Here is a 19,005-nt window from a genome sequence, read left to right on the forward strand (position 1 = left end):
GCTGCAGGTCAAGCTTAAAATAAAAGGAATCCAGGGGTGATTACGGGATAACTTTGACGAGAAAGAGCTTTCTACTTCCATAAACACTACAGTGGGTTGGTGCTGGAGTTCCCCTTTATGCCATTTGCAAGAAGAACATCTCAACCCAACTATAAATTGGCCTAATGTTTGTAAATAATTCAGCACTAATCACTAACTTAACAGTAAGAATACAAACTTTTTTCCCTGACAAGTTATCTGCAAGTGCTACTCAGCATGGTCAAACAGCAGAAAATAGCAATTACAAATAGGAATTAATGGGTAAAAGGTTCTAGAAAAAGTTGTAACTATTTAAAATCCTATTTTACCGTGGTTATATAAAATTTCAGAAATAACTAAAGCCAACCTGCTGTCAAACCAAGAAGTTAGCACTTAAGTCCCTACATAACATATTTTGCAGGAGATATATATTTCTATATTATGTCTGAATTCATACAATCTATAGAATTTCTGAAATTTTAAGGGACACTATAGTCACCAGAACATCTACAGCTTAATGTAGTTGTTCTGGTGAGTATAATAGCTTCCTTCAGGCATTTTCCTAGGGACACCTCCAAGTGACCACTCAGATGGCCACTGGAGGGGTTTTCTGGCTCAGGGCTGCACAGTAAGCAGCCCTGCTGTTCAGTGTCCCCACACTCTGCATGGAGACTAAATTTTCCTCAGAGATGCATTTATTTGCGCGTCGCTGGAAATAAGGTGATTTTATACTTTTATAGGGGGTGGGGGGAAAGCCACCTAAATGGTGGGTTTAGCACTATAGGGTCAGGAATACATGTTTGTGTTCCTGATCCTATAGTGATCATTTAACTAAAAATCAACCATAAATTGCTACTCTAAATCAGAAGAGAGGGGGTGTTCAACCCTCCAGCCGAAAGGTCCGTTTCATTTTTATCTAGGTGGATTTTTTTATTTTTTATTTAACAGTTTGCATGCTGGTTGCTCGCAGTCCGCTAAAATCGACACGATGTCAGATGTTTTTATGTGTATGGCTAGGATCAACAAAATTCATATGGGAAAGCATTGTGATTGGTTGATCATTCTGATGTCTGCCAAGGAGATGGATCGGGGGAAGGGCCAGTTTAGACACACCCACATGGTGCTGGAAATAAGGCAAGTTTTCTTAAGGGGGACAAAGGGGTGCCAGGAACCTTACATGTATTTTTAACACTATTGGGTCAAATTTATAGGTTTGTGTTCCTGACCCTATAGTCAGTGACTATAGTGTTTCTTTAACAAAAGCTAAAGAAGACCTTTTGCACAACTCCTTTCTAGGATTACAATAAGTAACATGAACTGTCATAATAGGGTACTAAAGCATCAAGTGCAAAGTGTGTCAATTTAAAATGTATTTATTTGTATTCTTTTAAGTGAGGCACACGCAAGCCAGCCATTCTCCAAGATTTGGAGTTTTGAGGGCTGGGTAACGTAAACAATGGATCTTCAGTATAATGTCTGCACACACAACTGTTCAACTGGATGTTAAAATACAGGCTTGTCAAATCACTACTCACATAATATTCTATTGACAGAAGCTCAATAAGAAAATTTTATTAAAAAAGAAAAAAATCTTTAACTACAATGTATGCAAAATACATTCTGCAATGTTGAGAAATGTTGAGTCTTGTTATGGACTGGAGTCTACTGGTAGATATGGCAAACAAACGGTTTACATACCACAGAGGTTCTTGGTTTCTGCCAAGTAACTTGCACGTTTATGTGCTGTCAGTTGTAAGAATGCTTTATTGTATATTTCATAATATATAAAATTAATTTGGAAGCCATTCTAGTTCAATGAGGTTTCATCAAACTGTATTTTACCCAAAAGGAAATATTAACATTTGCACAAAATAAAATGAGGAAGAACTCAAAACTGTGTTGCTTTAAGTGCTATAATTATATTTCTTACACTCATTATCTTCACCTTTGGGCACCTGTAAGTGAAGTTATTGGGAGCTAAAGGGAATAACCCCAAATCAATATTTTTGATAAAAAGGACTTCCAGACTCCTAAAGCGCTTTAGCTTGCTGAAGTGCTTCAAGTGTGCCCTATTATTTATATGGCTGTTCAACAACTGGTCCTGTTACTTCCTGGTTTGTTTAGCTCAATAGAGCTAAACTCAAGAGGCAGCAATTGCTCAGAGCAACTGCCTTACGAAGACTTCTCACTGAGCTGCATTGGGAAGTCTGTGATTGGACAGACACAAAGTCTGAGCGGGGTTAGGAGAAGGTTTTGCAAAGGTTTCAGACAAGTGATCTGCAGGTTTTGCAAGATGGTTTTAGATATACCGCAATAAAAAAAAGCATAATTATATACATGCAAGTTTTCATTTCGGGTATATTTACTAAACTTTTTTTTTTTGTATCTGGGCAGTAGAGTGTTCAATTAAGAAGGATTGGCGGGGATTCAGGTGATGTGATAAGATTTTTAAGGAGTTAAAAGAAATGATCCAATATGTAGATGTGCCCTTAACATGTTCCACATAATTTTTCAATCTGTGTGTTACTCCTAAACTCCCCATTCCACAGGACAGCAAGTAAGGAGAAAGACTTGGAAACCAAATTACCAGCAAGGGTTTTACATTTCAAGATCTATGCCACAAGACCGGTTAAAAAAAAAAAAAAAATGCAACTTGCTACTGCAAGACTGAAGGGTCAATGGCACTTTAACCAGGGGTATATAAATATTTTCTAGGGCAGTTTTCACTAGCCACTGGTTAGGAAATTTGAAGCCCTGAATAAGCATTTGAAATGGTTTGTGAAGAGCTAGAAGTGAGCTACAAGTGACAATACAGTTTGACAATGGATGCAAACAAATAAAAGTTCTAAAAAAACATTTTTGAAAAATAAAAACAATTTAGAGAAGGGAAATAATCCTGACTGATTTACAGACCTAGATGCATGACATTAAACATTGCCCTTTTTCATACTTACAAAATTATCAACAGTTGAAAAAATACATTTCCCCCATAGTCCTTTTCACAGCCCTAGATAAAAGATCATCTATCTTAAACCTGAAAATGTGTCTGCACTCCCTTATCACAAGTTGATGGTGGATCACTTGGGAATCTAATTTCCATTGATCTGCTGTGGCGTGCTGTCAAGTTGTCCACCTGTTGCGTTCCCTCTGCTCTTGCTCTCCCTTTCTTCATCTTCCTCGTCTCTTTCATCATTGCCACTGTGGTTTTTACAATAAAGTCTACATAAGGAAAGAATAATGTGGGAAGAAACATGAAATATGCAAACTAAAGCAAAAATGTGACCAGCAACATACTATACATTTTGTTGGACTGTTAGAGAGTTTGTGGTTTTGAGGTATTTTAACCCTTGCATCTTGAACAGCAAAATACTGTCACAAAAGGTCCAATATAAATATAAAATTAGATCACAATACTTTGTGACTGCACATTGGTGCTCCTGCTTACTGCCTGTAGATAACTATGTAATACAGAAAGCATGTGCATCTCCAAATTGGTGCATGAATTGTGCATGTATAGGAAACTGTCACATTTGTTCAAGATTTTATAAAGTGTATGTTTGCATGTTATTTTTTATTAGCACAACAGCTTTAAATCTGCTTGGATCAGCAGGTAAGGCCCCTTAATCTGTTTTTATATAACAGGAGTTCCCCCAGTTTTGGCAGAGGACCTTACTTGTAAATGCCCCTTGACATGTTTTCAATGTATTTCGCCTTGTCTTCCACTCCACAGTGATAATGATATGTCTTCACACAGGCTTTGATTTCACATCCAATAGTTGCTCCCAGAAGACCACAAAGTGTACATTTCTGCATGGATGAGAGCAATTTTTAATAATGTAAATTTACTAATGTCTAGATCATTACATATTTTTCAGAAAGAAGAAGAAAAAAAATTAGCTTTTTACCATTCGCTTTCCGCGTTTCATTTCTTGAATCACAGTCTTGATATCAAAGTCACCGAATTCTGCCCTTGATGTTGTTGTGAGCTGAACAGTACCAGATGAGAAAAGCTGTGTGAAGAGGAGAAAAATTACACTTTCTCTTGTTCAAAGATTAATCATTTTCCTAAAGTGCTAGGTGGAAATTAAACAGTGAAAATCATTATGTCAGTGATCAAGGAGATTTAAGAAGCAAAAATTAGATAACTGAGTAAATAGGTACCAAGTCAATGATACATTCATTGGGTTATGGGGGGGAGGGAGGGGGTTGCATTTGCTATCCACCATTATTTACTTCAAATGTAATAGAACAAAAACTTCACATATTACTTTAAACAGTAAAAACAAACAAGAATGGCACATACAAAAATATTGGTACACTTAATCTAACATTTAAAAGCACAGCCTCTGGAGACAATAATTGTATAAAGTGCTTTCTGTAGCTCTGAATAACATTTCTACAGGGTTTGAGTGGGATTTTCTCCCACTCTTCTTGAGCAAAACTGTTCCAGTACTCAGAGGTACTCCATCTCTTTCCAAAGATGTTCAATGAGATTCAGTTCTGGACTCACAGAAGTGAACTTTCAGCCGTGTCTATATAGTTATAAGAGGATATACCAGAGTTGTTCTCAAGTAGCACCACAAGGCTGGATCTTTTTTTTTCACGTGAACCATCTGTATGCAAATACTGCTAGGCTTTATTAAAACATTTTTTTTTTTTTTTTAAAGTGGTCTTTTTGGCAGTGCCATAGGAATGGTTTCACCTAAAACTGTTTCCTATACACCAGAAAGTAATGTGTTACAGTGCAATGGCCACTACAGACCAAACAATGCTATGGTTAGCATTTGAAAAACAAATATGTACCATGCATTTGTAATGAGCCGCTGCCTTTTTTGCATTAAATACATGGAGCTTGCCTCGTGTCTCATTCTCTTCATCGCCTGCGTGACAGAAGCCACACTTGGGTCTAGTGTCACTGGGACTGCTTCTGTGTGGAGACCGATCTCTCTAATAAAAGGGAAGAAAAATAAAAATGAAGAGACAATTACATACATACATTAAATAGACCTTCTACCACAGTGTTTTGTAAAGATTGGCACTTTTAACGTCAAACTTATTACACAAATAATAAGCCTTAGCAAAATTTTATGAAAATAGAATATGGTTTAGAGGAACTCGCTCTGCAGTGGTTACCCAGGGTAAGTGCCGAACGGTTTACAAGTAGTCTGCAAACCTGGGGTCCTCAGTCACCTCCTGTAGGAGAACTGAAAGATCTCGGACTGTGCTAGGCTGGTTGTACAGGGATTAGCTCTGAGAGAGAGTGTCCCTCTTTTTTCCCCAAAGGCAATAACACCCTCAAATCCCATATGAAAAAGTGTGTTAATTGAATTTTCAATGTTTCCTTCTTGCAGGCACAAGTAGATTTATATAAAAAAAAAAAAAAAAAAAAAAAAACAGTGTACTGGCTTTTAAGCAATATTTATAATAAACCAAACAAATACCCCACCGTATAAAAATAAAATAAAAAAATAAAATTAAAATAAAAAAGTTACTTGCGCACTACCCCAAATCCCTATGCATAGTTAGATAATAGGAGTTTTTGTTCCACTCCAATGGCCATCAGGTGTCCGCCCACCTGACACGTCAATGCAAACCTCTTAGGTGGGTCCTACACGAACAACTCACCTTGCTTCCTTCAGCTTCAGACAAAAAAAAAAAATCTCGAATGCGACAGAGAGGGGTATTTTTCTAAACCCCTACATACTTATTAACCCTTATTAGGGAACACATGGGCTGGGCAGCAGCATTGTAACATTTGCTGTGTGATACAAAAGTGTATACAAATACCACCCAGGGGTAGTGGGAGTCTGAGCGCAGGACCCACTCAAGGAGGTTTGCTTACAACTAATAGCCATTGTAGTGAAACAAAAATAAATAAATGAATAAATAAAAACGACATTTGTCGAAATATGCATAGAGAGTTGGGGTAGTACACAGGTAACTTTTCTTTGTATGTATTGGGGCTGATGTGTACTATAGTCATTGCTGCCGCCCAGGAGTAATGGGATTCTGAGAGCAGGACTTATTTTTGTGTATAAATATCCCACTGTGTACACTGTAACAAGTGCTCCCTAATCACTCAAAAATATACAATGCACACAGTGTATATCATATACGTACTTCTGAAAACAATAGTTGATTCAATTATGTTCCAGGAGGAAATCCTTTACTTCAAGGTATGTATATTTCATACTGGGAGCCTGTAGAATATTGCATATTCTATATGTTCCTATTCAAATACATAAGGTGTGGCTGTGTAATGGGTTAAACAGAACAGATGGCGTTTGCTATTCTGTACCATGAGGTCTCTGGAATTTGCTGTATAAGAGATTTGAGGTGTTCTTTATATGGGGAATTTCCTTATATGGCCAGTCTAAACTAAACGTTATGACGTAATTTGGGCTATATAGAGCCAAGGACAAAGGTCAATGCGCTCTTCCTTCTACCATCCGTTTTGCTCTCCTCTCTGATGTCCTGAGTTGCTGATACAAAGACGACTCTCTGTAACGTTGTTAAGAAATACCATCTGTTAAGTATATTATTGTTTGCTGTTGAAGTAGAATAAATGCATATTTTTTATAAAGAACGTCAGATTGCGTATTAGTACTTTTCAATAATATAGACATATTATTGTGGCGAGCCTGACCCAAAAGAAGAAATCAATATATATATATATATATATATATATATATATATATATATATATATATATATATATATATATATATATATATATATATATATATATATATATATATATATATATATATCTCAACTAAATAAACACACAGACAGTTATTACTGCTATTATTGCAACACATCTGAATGATCCTGCCAATGATTTTAATGTGAACATTTTAGTGCTTTATGTCGAATGTCAAAATTGACTAAATCCCTCATCACTGGGAGTGAATATCAACCCTGGAGATGTGAAAAAAAATAAATAAAAGAAATTGATCCACAGAAGACACACCATTACACTGGGAATTCCATACAAGGCATTATTTGGCAAGTTAGAGTGGACAATTGAAAAATATACTACCATAATTTGTTATACACAGTTAACGTTCACTATGTTGCAGAATTTCCTCAATATCTACTGTATTTAAAGACCAGAGGAAGTCTTTGAGGCACACCCTTTCTTTGTCAAGGGAAGACAGAGAATATAGATAGATACATAGGAGATTTTCTCTTTGTAGCCCTTTTTTGCATTTTATTTGTGATTGTCACGTGATAGATAGATAGATAGATAGATAGATAGATATAATTTCAACGTGGTTCTAAAACCTAAGACAGATAAAAAGGAATATGTGCAAACTGTAGAGTAGTGTGAAAAAAATCAAGAAGTACTGGTTGAACTCACTTATGCTAGAGCTGTATCAGGCTCTATATAAACTGCCCATATCAGGCTTTGATACGCTCCACCCATGATAACCATAAGGAAGTTAGGAGCTCGATGCTGAAGGGCAAGCACGTCAAACTCAAAGGCTAGCACGGGACACATAAACAAGGTTTAAGTGGGCCGCAAAAAAATTAAAAACCTTAACCCCTTAAGGTTGTGATCAAAATAAAACGTAAACAAAAACTTGAATTTGCGCTATATGTCTGTTCAGGCGTAATTCACCTCTTTCATATTATGTGCACCCACACTTATGATATATCATTTTTCAGGGGAAACAGGGCTTTCATTTAACATAACATATTTAGGTATAAAACTATTTAATATGAATAAAATATAAAATATTAAAAAAAAAGTGTGAAAATAAGAAATTTTAAAAAAATGCTTAGTTCTACGTGACTTTCTAACTGTGAATAGATATAAATAAATGGTGGAAGTGCACTCAACCCTTCGTCAAGGAATCCAGGGTGCTCCAATGGACAAGTCCCAGTACCAGAATGGACCAAATGTAAAATTGTTAAATGTAGAAAATAATCCAGGCACTCCAACGAATTGCAAAATGTAGGCAATCACATGGCCCAGGGGGGCCGAAGAGGGACATCCTGGGCTCCCAGGTGAGTCCCCATACCACGATCGCCTGGGTAAGTAGAAAGGACGGTTTGGGCGTTCTATGCCGTCCTCCGGCGTTTAGAGCCGGTTCCTTAAGGACGACATAGAACGCCCGCCGTCCTTAGGGGGTTAAGTTTTCATAGAATCGTAGGTTTGTTTTGAAAAGTACAGTAAAAATAAAATGTTAAAAAAAAAAGCATTCCCCTCTACTAAACCCCAGTCCCCTCCTCTGTACTAATTCACAGTCCAACCCCCCTGAACTAATTCAGTCTCCCCCTGTACTAATCCCAGCACACCCCCAAACAATGTTAATATATATATAAAAATAAAAGCAGATGCATTTCAATCCGATGTTTTTTTTACGGGGCACTAAAAAGACAACCACCAGGTCGAAATGCATCTGCTTTTATTTTAGATTTTTCCATTGTTTATAGGTGGGAAGCTAGCAGTGAGCATTGTTTAGTCTTTGGTTTTCCAATTGTATACTGTTACCGTACAAAAGGTGGTTCTCCAGCTGCTGTTAGTATTTTATGCTTTATTTTCACCCTACACCATCAGGCTCCCAAGTTCCTTATGGCCATCAAGAGGGGAGTGTATCGAAGCCTGGTCTATGCACCTTTGGGCAGTTTATATAGATCCGGTTTCTGCCTAAATATTTATCCAGTTTTCTACAGTATAATGAAGCCTCCAATCCTTCCTCTGGGTTTCTTTCATTAACAAAGAAATATGAACTGGAACATTTATGTTCTGGAAGTTTAACTTACACTGGAACTACTTTCTGTCTCTTCTGTACAATGCGAAGACTGAAGTCTGTCAGCAGACGGCCCTCTGGAATTTCCAATGCGTGATTTTCCTCTTGATCCTCTTCCTCGACCACGCTTAGGGGAAGGACTGAGATCACGATGGCTAAAGCCTTCTTCTAAATCATCTGAGAGAAAATAAAAACAAAGATGAAGGGACACTACATTTTACAAAATAAATAAAACCAAAAGTAATTGATATTTTACAACAATAAAAAATAGGAGCAACTTTTTCCTTAAACCTTTAACCCCTTAGGGACACATGACATGTCATGATTCCCTTTTATTCCAGAAGTTTGGTCCTTAAGTGGTTAAGTGCATATGTTCTCAACAAAAAGAGATCCTAGGCATTGGATCTGTCTCTAGCTACTCACACACATTTATCCAATAAAAAATAAATTAAAAAAAAAATAATATGTACTGTGTGTATATACACACACACATTATTTGACAGGTTAAACTACACACGCTCTCAGTAGTTTTTTTTTTTTTGCTTACCTACAAGGTCTTAGCTCTGCATTTAAAATCCCAATAAAACATCCTGCCCTGTCACTCAATACTTTAGAAAAAACCACTAGCGCAGCAAACATTCTGTCAACAATGTAATACACAGCATTAGAGTTCCTAAACAATGCATTTCCAGTAGGGCCACCATCAAGTGATACAGATCGTACTCTAGGTAAGCCCAGCAGTTTAGTCCTCTAATGTTTTTTTGTTCAATATAAATATCTGCAGTGGAGTGGGTGACTTATCTGACTGCACAGTCTACCCCCTTCCCCTTGTACCCCTACAGCTCTCTCACCATCCTGCCAGATGGCAAAGACAGGAATTGTGGCGCCCAGTGATCAATTTGTTAAATGTGAGGGAGTTGAAGTTGAGCAAGAGCTGTGAGCTCTCATTGGCCCGGGTTCCCACAGACTTAAAGGATTTGTGATAGAGCGCAGGTATTTTTTTAATTTTTAATTATTAATAAAATGTTGATTTGTATCCATCCTGATTTAAAAAAAACAAAAACACACACCACAAACACACTCTAAATGTAAGTTGTTCAATTTGAGCTCAACAGGATTGCAGTTGACCATAGGACCTTTCCAAATATACTTTTAATTAAAAACAGATTGTGATGAACTAGAACTACAAAAAGATTTAAGTTTCTATTTGCATTCACTAAAAGCTTTAACAGTCAGTATTGTATTCCTAAAAATCTTGATATCTGTGTGATTTTATTTCCAATTCTCATCCTCCCAGCCCCAGACATTTAATCAGGGTTGCAATGTACATAATAAACTAGGAAAACTATTGTACAACATATTATGCAATAAAACAAACACAAGAAAGAAACTCAGATTTTAGAGATTTACCTTCCGAGTTGTGCATATGCTCCTTATGCTTTCGGCAAAAAATCCTACATCCCAAAAACATAAAAAAAATGTAAATGTAGTTACTAAAAATGTAAATATAAATGTGAGAATACACGGTTAAAGGGGTAAGTTCACTTCACTGGAAAATACACCACTAAATAAAACATGAAAAATCCCCTATACCTTCTGTTAACCTTTTTTCATGTGATGTTCCATTTTCTTTTAATTGTATTGTAAAGATTTAGCAATTGACCTTGCAATCCAGTTCGGTCAAACACAATCAGGGCACACAGTAAATTGCTTCTCCACCTCTCTCTGTGCGGACTGATAAATGCAAATACCAGAAATTTGACTAGTAATTGTTAAGTAACCCTGCAATATAATAATAACGTATTTAACCAGGAAAGGTACATTCAAATTACTTTGGTTTCCAAGTACGTCCTGGGCAGGTTACTAATATGGAGGAGTTAATTGACAGCACAGCCACGTGGGTTTCCAAGTTTAATTTTAAAGTCTCCCGGCACTGTTCCACCATTTAGTGTTAAACAATTTTCAAGCAATTTAATACTAAATTAGTGTCCATGGCCACCCAGACCTGTCTCTAAGTGTGGTATGGCTATGACAGATTACTAACACCAATAAAGGGAAGTGCAATAGGCTGAAAGCTGTCAGCAGATGCTCTTAGCCAATCACAGCTGCCCAATGCTTCCTCATTAGCAGAGGTAGGGAGTGAAACACCCGAAACCCAGGGACCCAAGGTAAGTCGTCAAACAGTTATATGGGTTAGGGATCGACCGATATTGATCTGTGAACATTCAGGCCGATAGACGATAACTTGCCAATATTCTGTACATTTACCCTTTTGAAAAAATAAACTATTTCTAAAGGTAAATGCACAAAATATATACATGCTACGTGTAGTGGATGCAGTGTGTTTATACAGGGCAGCTGTGTGTGGTGCGTAAAGTGAAGGCAGTGTGTGTAGTGTGCGTAAAGTGAATGCAGTGTGTGTTTCTGAATGGATGTAATTTGTGTAAAATGGGGGGGGAGGGCATTTTTTAATTTACATTTTTAATATTTATGGGTTTTTTGACCCCCCCTCCCTGCTTGTTGCCTGGCCAGGGAGGGGGCTATAGCAATCCCTGGTGGTCCAGTGGTATGGGCTGAGCAGTGGGGAGGGCTCACAGCAAGCTGTTACTTACCTTTCCTGCAGCTCCTCCAGCACCCCTGTGTAAATCTTGTGGCCTTTGAGCCGCGCGGTGCGTTGCCATGGTAACCCGTGACAACCCTCTGACGGCCGGGGGCCTCGCGAGATTTACACAGGGGAGCTGCAGGAAAGGTAAGTAACAGCTTGCTGCGGGCCCCCCCCCCAGGACCGCTAGGCTTGTAATGGCCCGGCGGATCTGGGAGGTATTATCGGTAATCTATATTTGCCGATACAGATATTGCCGAAAATACTGAATATCGGCAAAACCAATAATCGGTCGAACCCTAATATGGGTTGTCTATATACCCTGGGAGGGAACCAAGCACTTCTGGGAGCATACCCACTACAGTGTAGTAGTGCTTAGTGTATAGAGTGTTCCTTAAACAAACAAGAACAAGTCTTTATTACTTAAGATAAACAAAATGAGCCTAGAAAGACAGAAAAATGATGCAAAAGCCAAATAGCTCACTGAAGTAATCTAGTGATCCTATGAATAAAAATATACAGGTTTGACAAAACCCAATATTAATGCAGCACAGAGAAGCACTGCTAGTAATATGTTCCTTATATCATGAGGATTTGAGGTATAGTGAGTCATGGGTTACTGAAACGCTAAGTGGAAACGTAAAGTAAATAACTCCTAGTAGGCGTAAGACCCTAGCAGATATATTATGTGGTTATTGGGTTAACCCCATAAATCTTCTTTGGGGTTTTGGCAACCCTGTACAGTATTTGCAAAGAGTTCTACATGATAGATTGAAGGCAAACTTTGTGATTCAAGTTAATCACCAAAGCTATTGATTTGGTTATAACAGAACGAACAAACAATGCTTATGTAGGAATAAACACACTCTAATACAAATATATACATATAAATAAATCCAGTGTTGTAATTTTGTCCAATAAGGTTATTTCTTAAAATATGACAGAGTACAACATCCTTACATGTATATTCCTTGTGATGGGTTTTCCTTGATCTGAGCTTTGTCATGCAGAGCACAGTGGTAATGGTAGGTTTTACAGCATGTTTTCACATCACAACCAATAGTTGCTCCCGGACAATGGCACAGTGAACACACCTGCAGACAAAAAATGTACATTTACGTTAAACTATATCAGGGTTATGATAATGACCTATGTCTTTGGATGGATGCAGAGCAGACCAGCTGATGTGCGCATTTGTGTGCTCAAAATTGTGCGGATGGATATAGAGTAGGATATGCGAGTTTGTGTGTATGAATCTGTATCAGGATATGTGATTTTGAACAGGTTTGTGTGGATGGAAGCAGTACTGGATAATGGTTGTGTGCTATGGTGCAGAAGGTTGCAGGGACTTACCAACTTCTTGCCTCTCCTCAACTCCTTCTGTATATCTTCTATAGAAAAACCTCCTAGATTTTCACTTTCAGACTGTGAGGATACTAGCGCTGACGAAAATAACTGGAAAAGCAATTTTTGATTAATTCATAAGAGATAAAGCAGGAAAAAATGGCCAATTTACTTATTGAAATAACATTTATAAAAGCTTCACAAAATACTTCCTGAGCTACTGCAAACCCAAAGTGACAAATTCATAACCACAATAAGAATCAAACTGTTACCAGACCAAAAATGCATACAAAATCACGAGAATGTCAAACTTGTGCCACAAGGAAGGACACAAATTTCCACTTGCATCATTGCAGTTTGCAAGTGGAAATTAAGCCATGCAAGTGTAGAATATATTGTGTTGACTGAGAGCCAGTATCTACAGGCTTTCAGAAGCAGTGGGCAACTAAATTAGGTGTTAATTAGATGCAAGCCTATTAAAGGAACACTACAGCATTAGGAGTACAAATGTGTATTCTTAATGCTATAGTTCCCTGTTGGCCGTTTAAGTGACAGGTCCTCACCTACAGGACCATTTCCCCTTGCAATACCAGTCTCGGGGGCTCGTCCTGCCTTTACGGATATATTCTAAATTCAATTTCAGATAATCCAATGCTTTTACATAGCAAAATGCAGCGCCAATCACATGGTCTCTGAGATCATCTGATAGAAAGTTTTACTCTGCCGTTTCTGTGGAAGCACCTCTAGTGACAGCCACAAGAGGAACTTAAAGCCTGTAATTAAAACATTGCAATTTTTCAGAACACTATTTTTAGCAGCAGGGTTCAAACAGGGGGTGGGAGATATGTAGCACCCTGACAACATCATTGAGATTAAATGGTATGGAACCCTATACTGTCCCTTTAAATCTATCTGCATTTATTAACCCTGTATCCACAATTTAATCTTATTAATTCTGTGTCATACTAAAAGCTTACACTGAGTCCTTATGTGAGTGCCACCTGAGACGCTAGGAAAATAGAGAGGGCTAGCAGTGACTTTTGAGGAATAAAGAAAGTGATATTGGGGACGCACTGGATGAGAGAGCCTAAATAGGATTTACACACTCCGTGGCGGCAAGTAAATTTCAGGCCTGGCCAGTAGATTAGGACTTGAAAAGGACACTTGCCATAAGGCATATGGAAATAAGTTATTTTCTGGAAGTCATTTTTAAAAGTAATAGATAGTAAAATGCTTAAATATTTTCTGGTTTTACCCTAATAATTAGCTTGTAAAAAAGAAAAAGAAAAGCAGAATTATGCAATTACTAAGATTTTCAACTAATCATAAGATGCCTTGTTTAGCTAGAATACTAACCATACATCTGTGATGTGCTGCCACCTTTAGGTTGTTTGACATCAGTAACTGGCCACATTCCTTCTCTCTATTTGATTTGCAGAATCCACATTTGCGTTGCCGCAAGGAGCTTTTTTGCTGTCCACCCGAGACAGACATGATTTTTTGATTGCACAATGAATGCGTTTAACAGACTGTGGAAAGAGGGAAATATATATGTAAGGAAAATTATTAAAATATATATAATATTAATATGGATGCAGCCATTTAAACAGCAAGAAAACCAGTACTAATGTTGCAAATTTGTGTAATTTTAGCATTGGTTAAGAATTATTTTTTATTATTTTTGATTTGAGTGGTCAAGGTGCCTGGAGTGTTTATGTGCAGATTTTCATCTATCCTCTGAAGGTCGTTCACAGGCTGAGATTGCTTAGCTGACAATTTCAGCCAATGAATGACCAGGGGGATAGACATCCAGCTTATGCAGAAGTGAAAACGTGGTTCAGTCCCCATTGTGGGATCAGGTAATTGGGCTTTGTGAAACGATTTGCCCTAAGTCATCAAGATATATACCAGGGATTGACAAATTTGTTTGAAATCTAGGAGCCATCTAAAAAAAGTTAGGAGCCAGTTTTGTTTTTTAAGGGACACTATAGTCACTACAGATTGACGTAGCCGTTCTGGTGCCTATAGCCTGTCCCTGTGGCCTTTTTAATGTAAATGATGCCTTTTCAGAGAAAAGGCAGTGTTTACATTGCTGCTTACTAGGACCTCTAGTGACAGTCACTCAGACGGCCACTAGAGAGTCCTGCTTCAGTGCTCTGCATGGAGGCGCTGAATGTTACCCATAGAGAACTTTAGTAATATCCTCCCAATGCTTTCCTATGATCTCAGCTATGGAGACAGGACAAGCAATGGCAAAAACAACAAGGCGTGGGAAAAAATTTGAGTAAAATTTGAGTAAAAACACCAATCATGTGATCAGAGGGCGGGGGTGGGGGGGGGGGGGGGGGGGGGGGGAGTTTCTCTAAAACTCACACATTTATAAAATTTTATATTTTTTAATTCTAATCCACCCAGCCTCCATACCTTTGGAAGAGCTGAGCAGTCTTTCCCCGGGGTCCAGTGAGGCTGTGATTCCTGTGTGCGAGGTAGCACACTGCTCCCTCGCGTGCTGCCCAGTCTGCCGCATCCAAGATAACCAGGGCGGCCGGCTACATGCTCCCTGAGCCGGCCGCATGGCTATAAAGTTTCCTAAGCCAGCCTCCCTGGTCTGTATGGAGGCGGCTGGCTTAGGAAACTACAATGCATCCTGAGCCGGCCGCCTCCATGCTCCCTCGGGCAGGCAGCCGGCCAGCTTCATTGTTTTTTGCCCAGTCGGCCACTTTAGGTAAAATGCTGACAAATCCCAGACGCCAAGGCAAAATTTGTAGTCGCCATGGCGACCTGGATTTTGTCGAGCCCTGATATATACCACATAAAAACAGAGCTCTCTGAAATTCATATTTTACATCTCTATTTTATAAACAAATCATTCTTCTATCAATATGTGCCACTTCCTACTTAAAGTTTGCAATAGGGTGTTTTGACATTGCCAGTATTTCCTTTACTATGACAATTATGGTAATCAAACCTATATCTCCCCCACACACAGCCCCCCCCCCCATATCTCCCCCACACACAGCCCCCCCCCATATCTCCCCCACACACAGCCCCCCCCATATCTCCCCCACACACAGCCCCCCCCCCATATCTCCCCCACACACAGCCCCCCCCATATCTCCCCCACACACAGCCCCCCCCCCAATATCTCCCCCACACACAGCCCCCCCCCCCCAATATCTCCCCCACACACAGCCCCCCCCCAATATCTCCCCCACACACAGCCCCCCCCCCAATATCTCCCCCACACACAGCCCCCCCCCCAATATCTCCCCCACACACAGCCCCCCCCCAATATCTCCCCCACACACAGCCCCCCCCCCCAATATCTCCCCCACACACAGCCCCCCCCCCCAATATCTCCCCCACACACAGCCCCCCCCAATATCTCCCCCACACACAGCCCCCCCCAATATCTCCCCCACACACAGCCCCCCCCCCCAATATCTCCCCCACACACAGCCCCCCCCCATATCTCCCCCACACACAGCCCCCCCCCCCAATATATCCCCCACACACAGCCCCCCCCCCCAATATATCCCCCACACACAGCCCCCCCCCCCCCCAATATATCCCCCACACACAGCCCCCCCCCCAATATATCCCCCACACACAGCCCCCCCACCAATATATCCCCCACACACAGCCCCCCGCCGGCCTCATTCACCGCAATAGGCGCTGTGATACACCATGGCCTTCTACGTCTCCCTCCCAGGAGGCAGACTCCTCCAGCGGGCTGTCAGACAGGCCCCATCCCCCATTGATCCAGTCAAGACGGGGACTCACCCGCCACCCCTGCTGCGGCCGCTCTCAGCGTGAAGCTCGGCACAGGCTCCGGAAAGCTGGAGGGTTTGTTTCCTTTCATTCGGCGACGCACAACGTGCTGACGTAGAGGAAACGGCGGGAAGAAACGTCACGCGCCCCGCTTAGCTAACGTCACGCGCTGACACTTTCACTGCTGCCGGTAACGGACTCCAGAACAATGACACAACACCGGGGGCAACAGCTCACACCCAGCAACCCCTACACCCTCACACTGAGAGAGACCCCGAGCCTGACACCCAGCAACCCCTACACCCTCACACCGAGAGACCCCGAGCCTCACACCCAGCAACCCCTACACCCTCACACTGAGAGACCCCGAGCCTCACACCCAGCAACCCCTACACCCTCACACTGAGAGACCCCGAGCCTGACACCCAGCAACCCCTACACCCTCACACCGAGAGACCCCGAGCCTGACACCCAGCAACCCCTACACCCTCACACTGAGAGAGACCCCTAGCCAGACACCCAGCAACCCCTACACCCTCACACTGAGAGACCCCGAGCCTGACACCCAGCAACCCCTACACCCTCACACTGAGAGACCCCTAGCCTGACACCCAGCAACCCCTACACCCTCACACTGAGAGACCCCTAGCCAGACACCCAGAAACCCCTACACCCTCACACTGAGAGAGACCCCGAGCCTCACACCCAGCAACCCCTACACCCTCACACTGAGAGACCCCTAGCCAGACACCCAGCAACCCCTACACCCTCACACTGAGAGACCCCGAGCCTGACACCCAGCAACCCTCACACTGAGAGACCCCGAGCCTCACACCCAGCAACCCCTACACCCTCACACTGAGAGACCCCGAGCCTGACACCCAGCAACCCCTACACCCTCACACTGAGAGACCCCTAGCCTGACACCCAGCAACCCCTACACCCTCACACTGAGAGACCCCGAGCCTGACACCCAGCAACCCCTACACCCTCACACTGAGAGAGACCCCGAGCCTCACACCCAGCAACCCCTACACCCTCACACAGAGAGACCCTGAGCCTCACACTCAGCAACCCCTACACCCCCACACAGAGAGACCCCGAGCCTCACACCCAGCAACCCCTACACCCTCACACTGAGAGAGACCCCGAGCCTCACACCCAGCAACCCCTACACCCCCACACAGAGACCCCGAGCCTCACACCCAGCAACCCCTACACCCTCACACTGAGAGAGATCCCGAGCCTGACACCCAGCAACCCCTACACCCTCACACTGAGAGACCCCTGTAATGGTATACCATTACAACCCCTAGCCTGACACCCAGCAACCACTACACCCTCACACTGAGAGAGACCCCGAGCCTGACACCCAGCAACCCCTACACCCGCACACAGAGAGACCCCGAGCCTGACACCCAGCAACCCCTACACCCTCACACTGAGAGACCCCGAGCCTGACACCCAGCAACCCCTACACTCTCACACAGAGAGACCCCGAGCCTGACACCCAGCAACCCCTACACCCTCACACTGAGAGACCCGAGCCTCACACCCAGCAACCCCTACACCCCCACACTGAGAGAGACCCCGAGCCTGACACCCAGCAACCCCTACACCCTAACACTGAGAGAGACCCCGAGCCTCACACCCAGCAACCCCTACACCCTCACACTGAGAGAGTACCCCGAACCTGACACCCAGCAACCCCTACACCCTCACACTGAGAGACCCTGAGCCTCACACTGAGACCCCGAGCCTCACACCAAGCAACCCCTACACCCTCACACTGAGAGAGACCCCGAGCCTCACACCCAGCAACCCCTACACCCTCACACTGAGAGCGTACCCCGAACCTGACACCCAGCAACCCCTACACCCTCACACTGAGAGACCCTGAGCCTCACACTGAGACCCCGAGCCTCACACCAAGCAACCCCTACACCCTCACACTGAGAGAGTACCCTGAGCCTGACAACCAGCAACCCCTACACCCTCACACTGAGAGACCCCGAGCCTGACACCCAGCAACCCTCACACTGAGAGACCCCGAGCCTGACACCCTCACACTGAGAGACCCCGAGCCTGACACCCTCACACTGAGAGACCCAGAGCCTGACACCCAGCAACCTCTACACCCTCACACTGAGAGACCCCGAGCCTGACACCCAGCAACCCCTACACCCTCACACTGAGAGACCCCGAGCCTGACACCCAGCAACCCCTACACCCTCACACTGAGAGACCCCGAGCCTGACACCCAGCAACCCCTACACCCTCACACTGAGAGACCCCGAGCCTGACACCCAGCAACCCCTACACCCTCACACTGAGAGACCCCGAGCCTGACACCCTCACACAGAGAGACCCCGAGCCTCACACCCAGCAACCCCTACACCCTCACACAGAGACCCCGAGCCTGACACCCAGCAACCCCTACACCCTCACACTGAGAGAGTACCCCGAGCCTGACACCCAGCAACCCCTACACCCTCACACTGAGAGACCCCG

General features: G+C 42.5%; 1 protein-coding gene across 1 annotated transcript; it reads right to left on the reverse strand.

Moving 5' to 3' along the window:
- Positions 1 to 2,717: 2,717 nt before the first annotated feature.
- PHF6 (PHD finger protein 6) lies at positions 2,718 to 16,585 on the reverse strand. Its single transcript, XM_063433532.1, has 10 exons — positions 16,507 to 16,585; positions 14,080 to 14,252; positions 12,733 to 12,834; positions 12,340 to 12,473; positions 10,188 to 10,231; positions 8,791 to 8,954; positions 4,822 to 4,965; positions 3,924 to 4,028; positions 3,692 to 3,825; positions 2,718 to 3,237 (listed from the first exon to the last, which is right to left on the reverse strand). The coding sequence occupies exons 2-10, from the start codon at positions 14,215 to 14,217 to the stop codon at positions 3,108 to 3,110; spliced, it is 1,095 nt and encodes a 364-aa protein (XP_063289602.1). The 5' UTR covers positions 14,218 to 14,252; positions 16,507 to 16,585; the 3' UTR covers positions 2,718 to 3,107.
- Positions 16,586 to 19,005: the final 2,420 nt, after the last annotated feature.

Source organism: Pelobates fuscus, chromosome 9 (assembly GCF_036172605.1).
Source record: "Pelobates fuscus isolate aPelFus1 chromosome 9, aPelFus1.pri, whole genome shotgun sequence".
In the NCBI taxonomy this organism is placed as follows: Eukaryota; Metazoa; Chordata; class Amphibia; order Anura; family Pelobatidae; genus Pelobates; species Pelobates fuscus.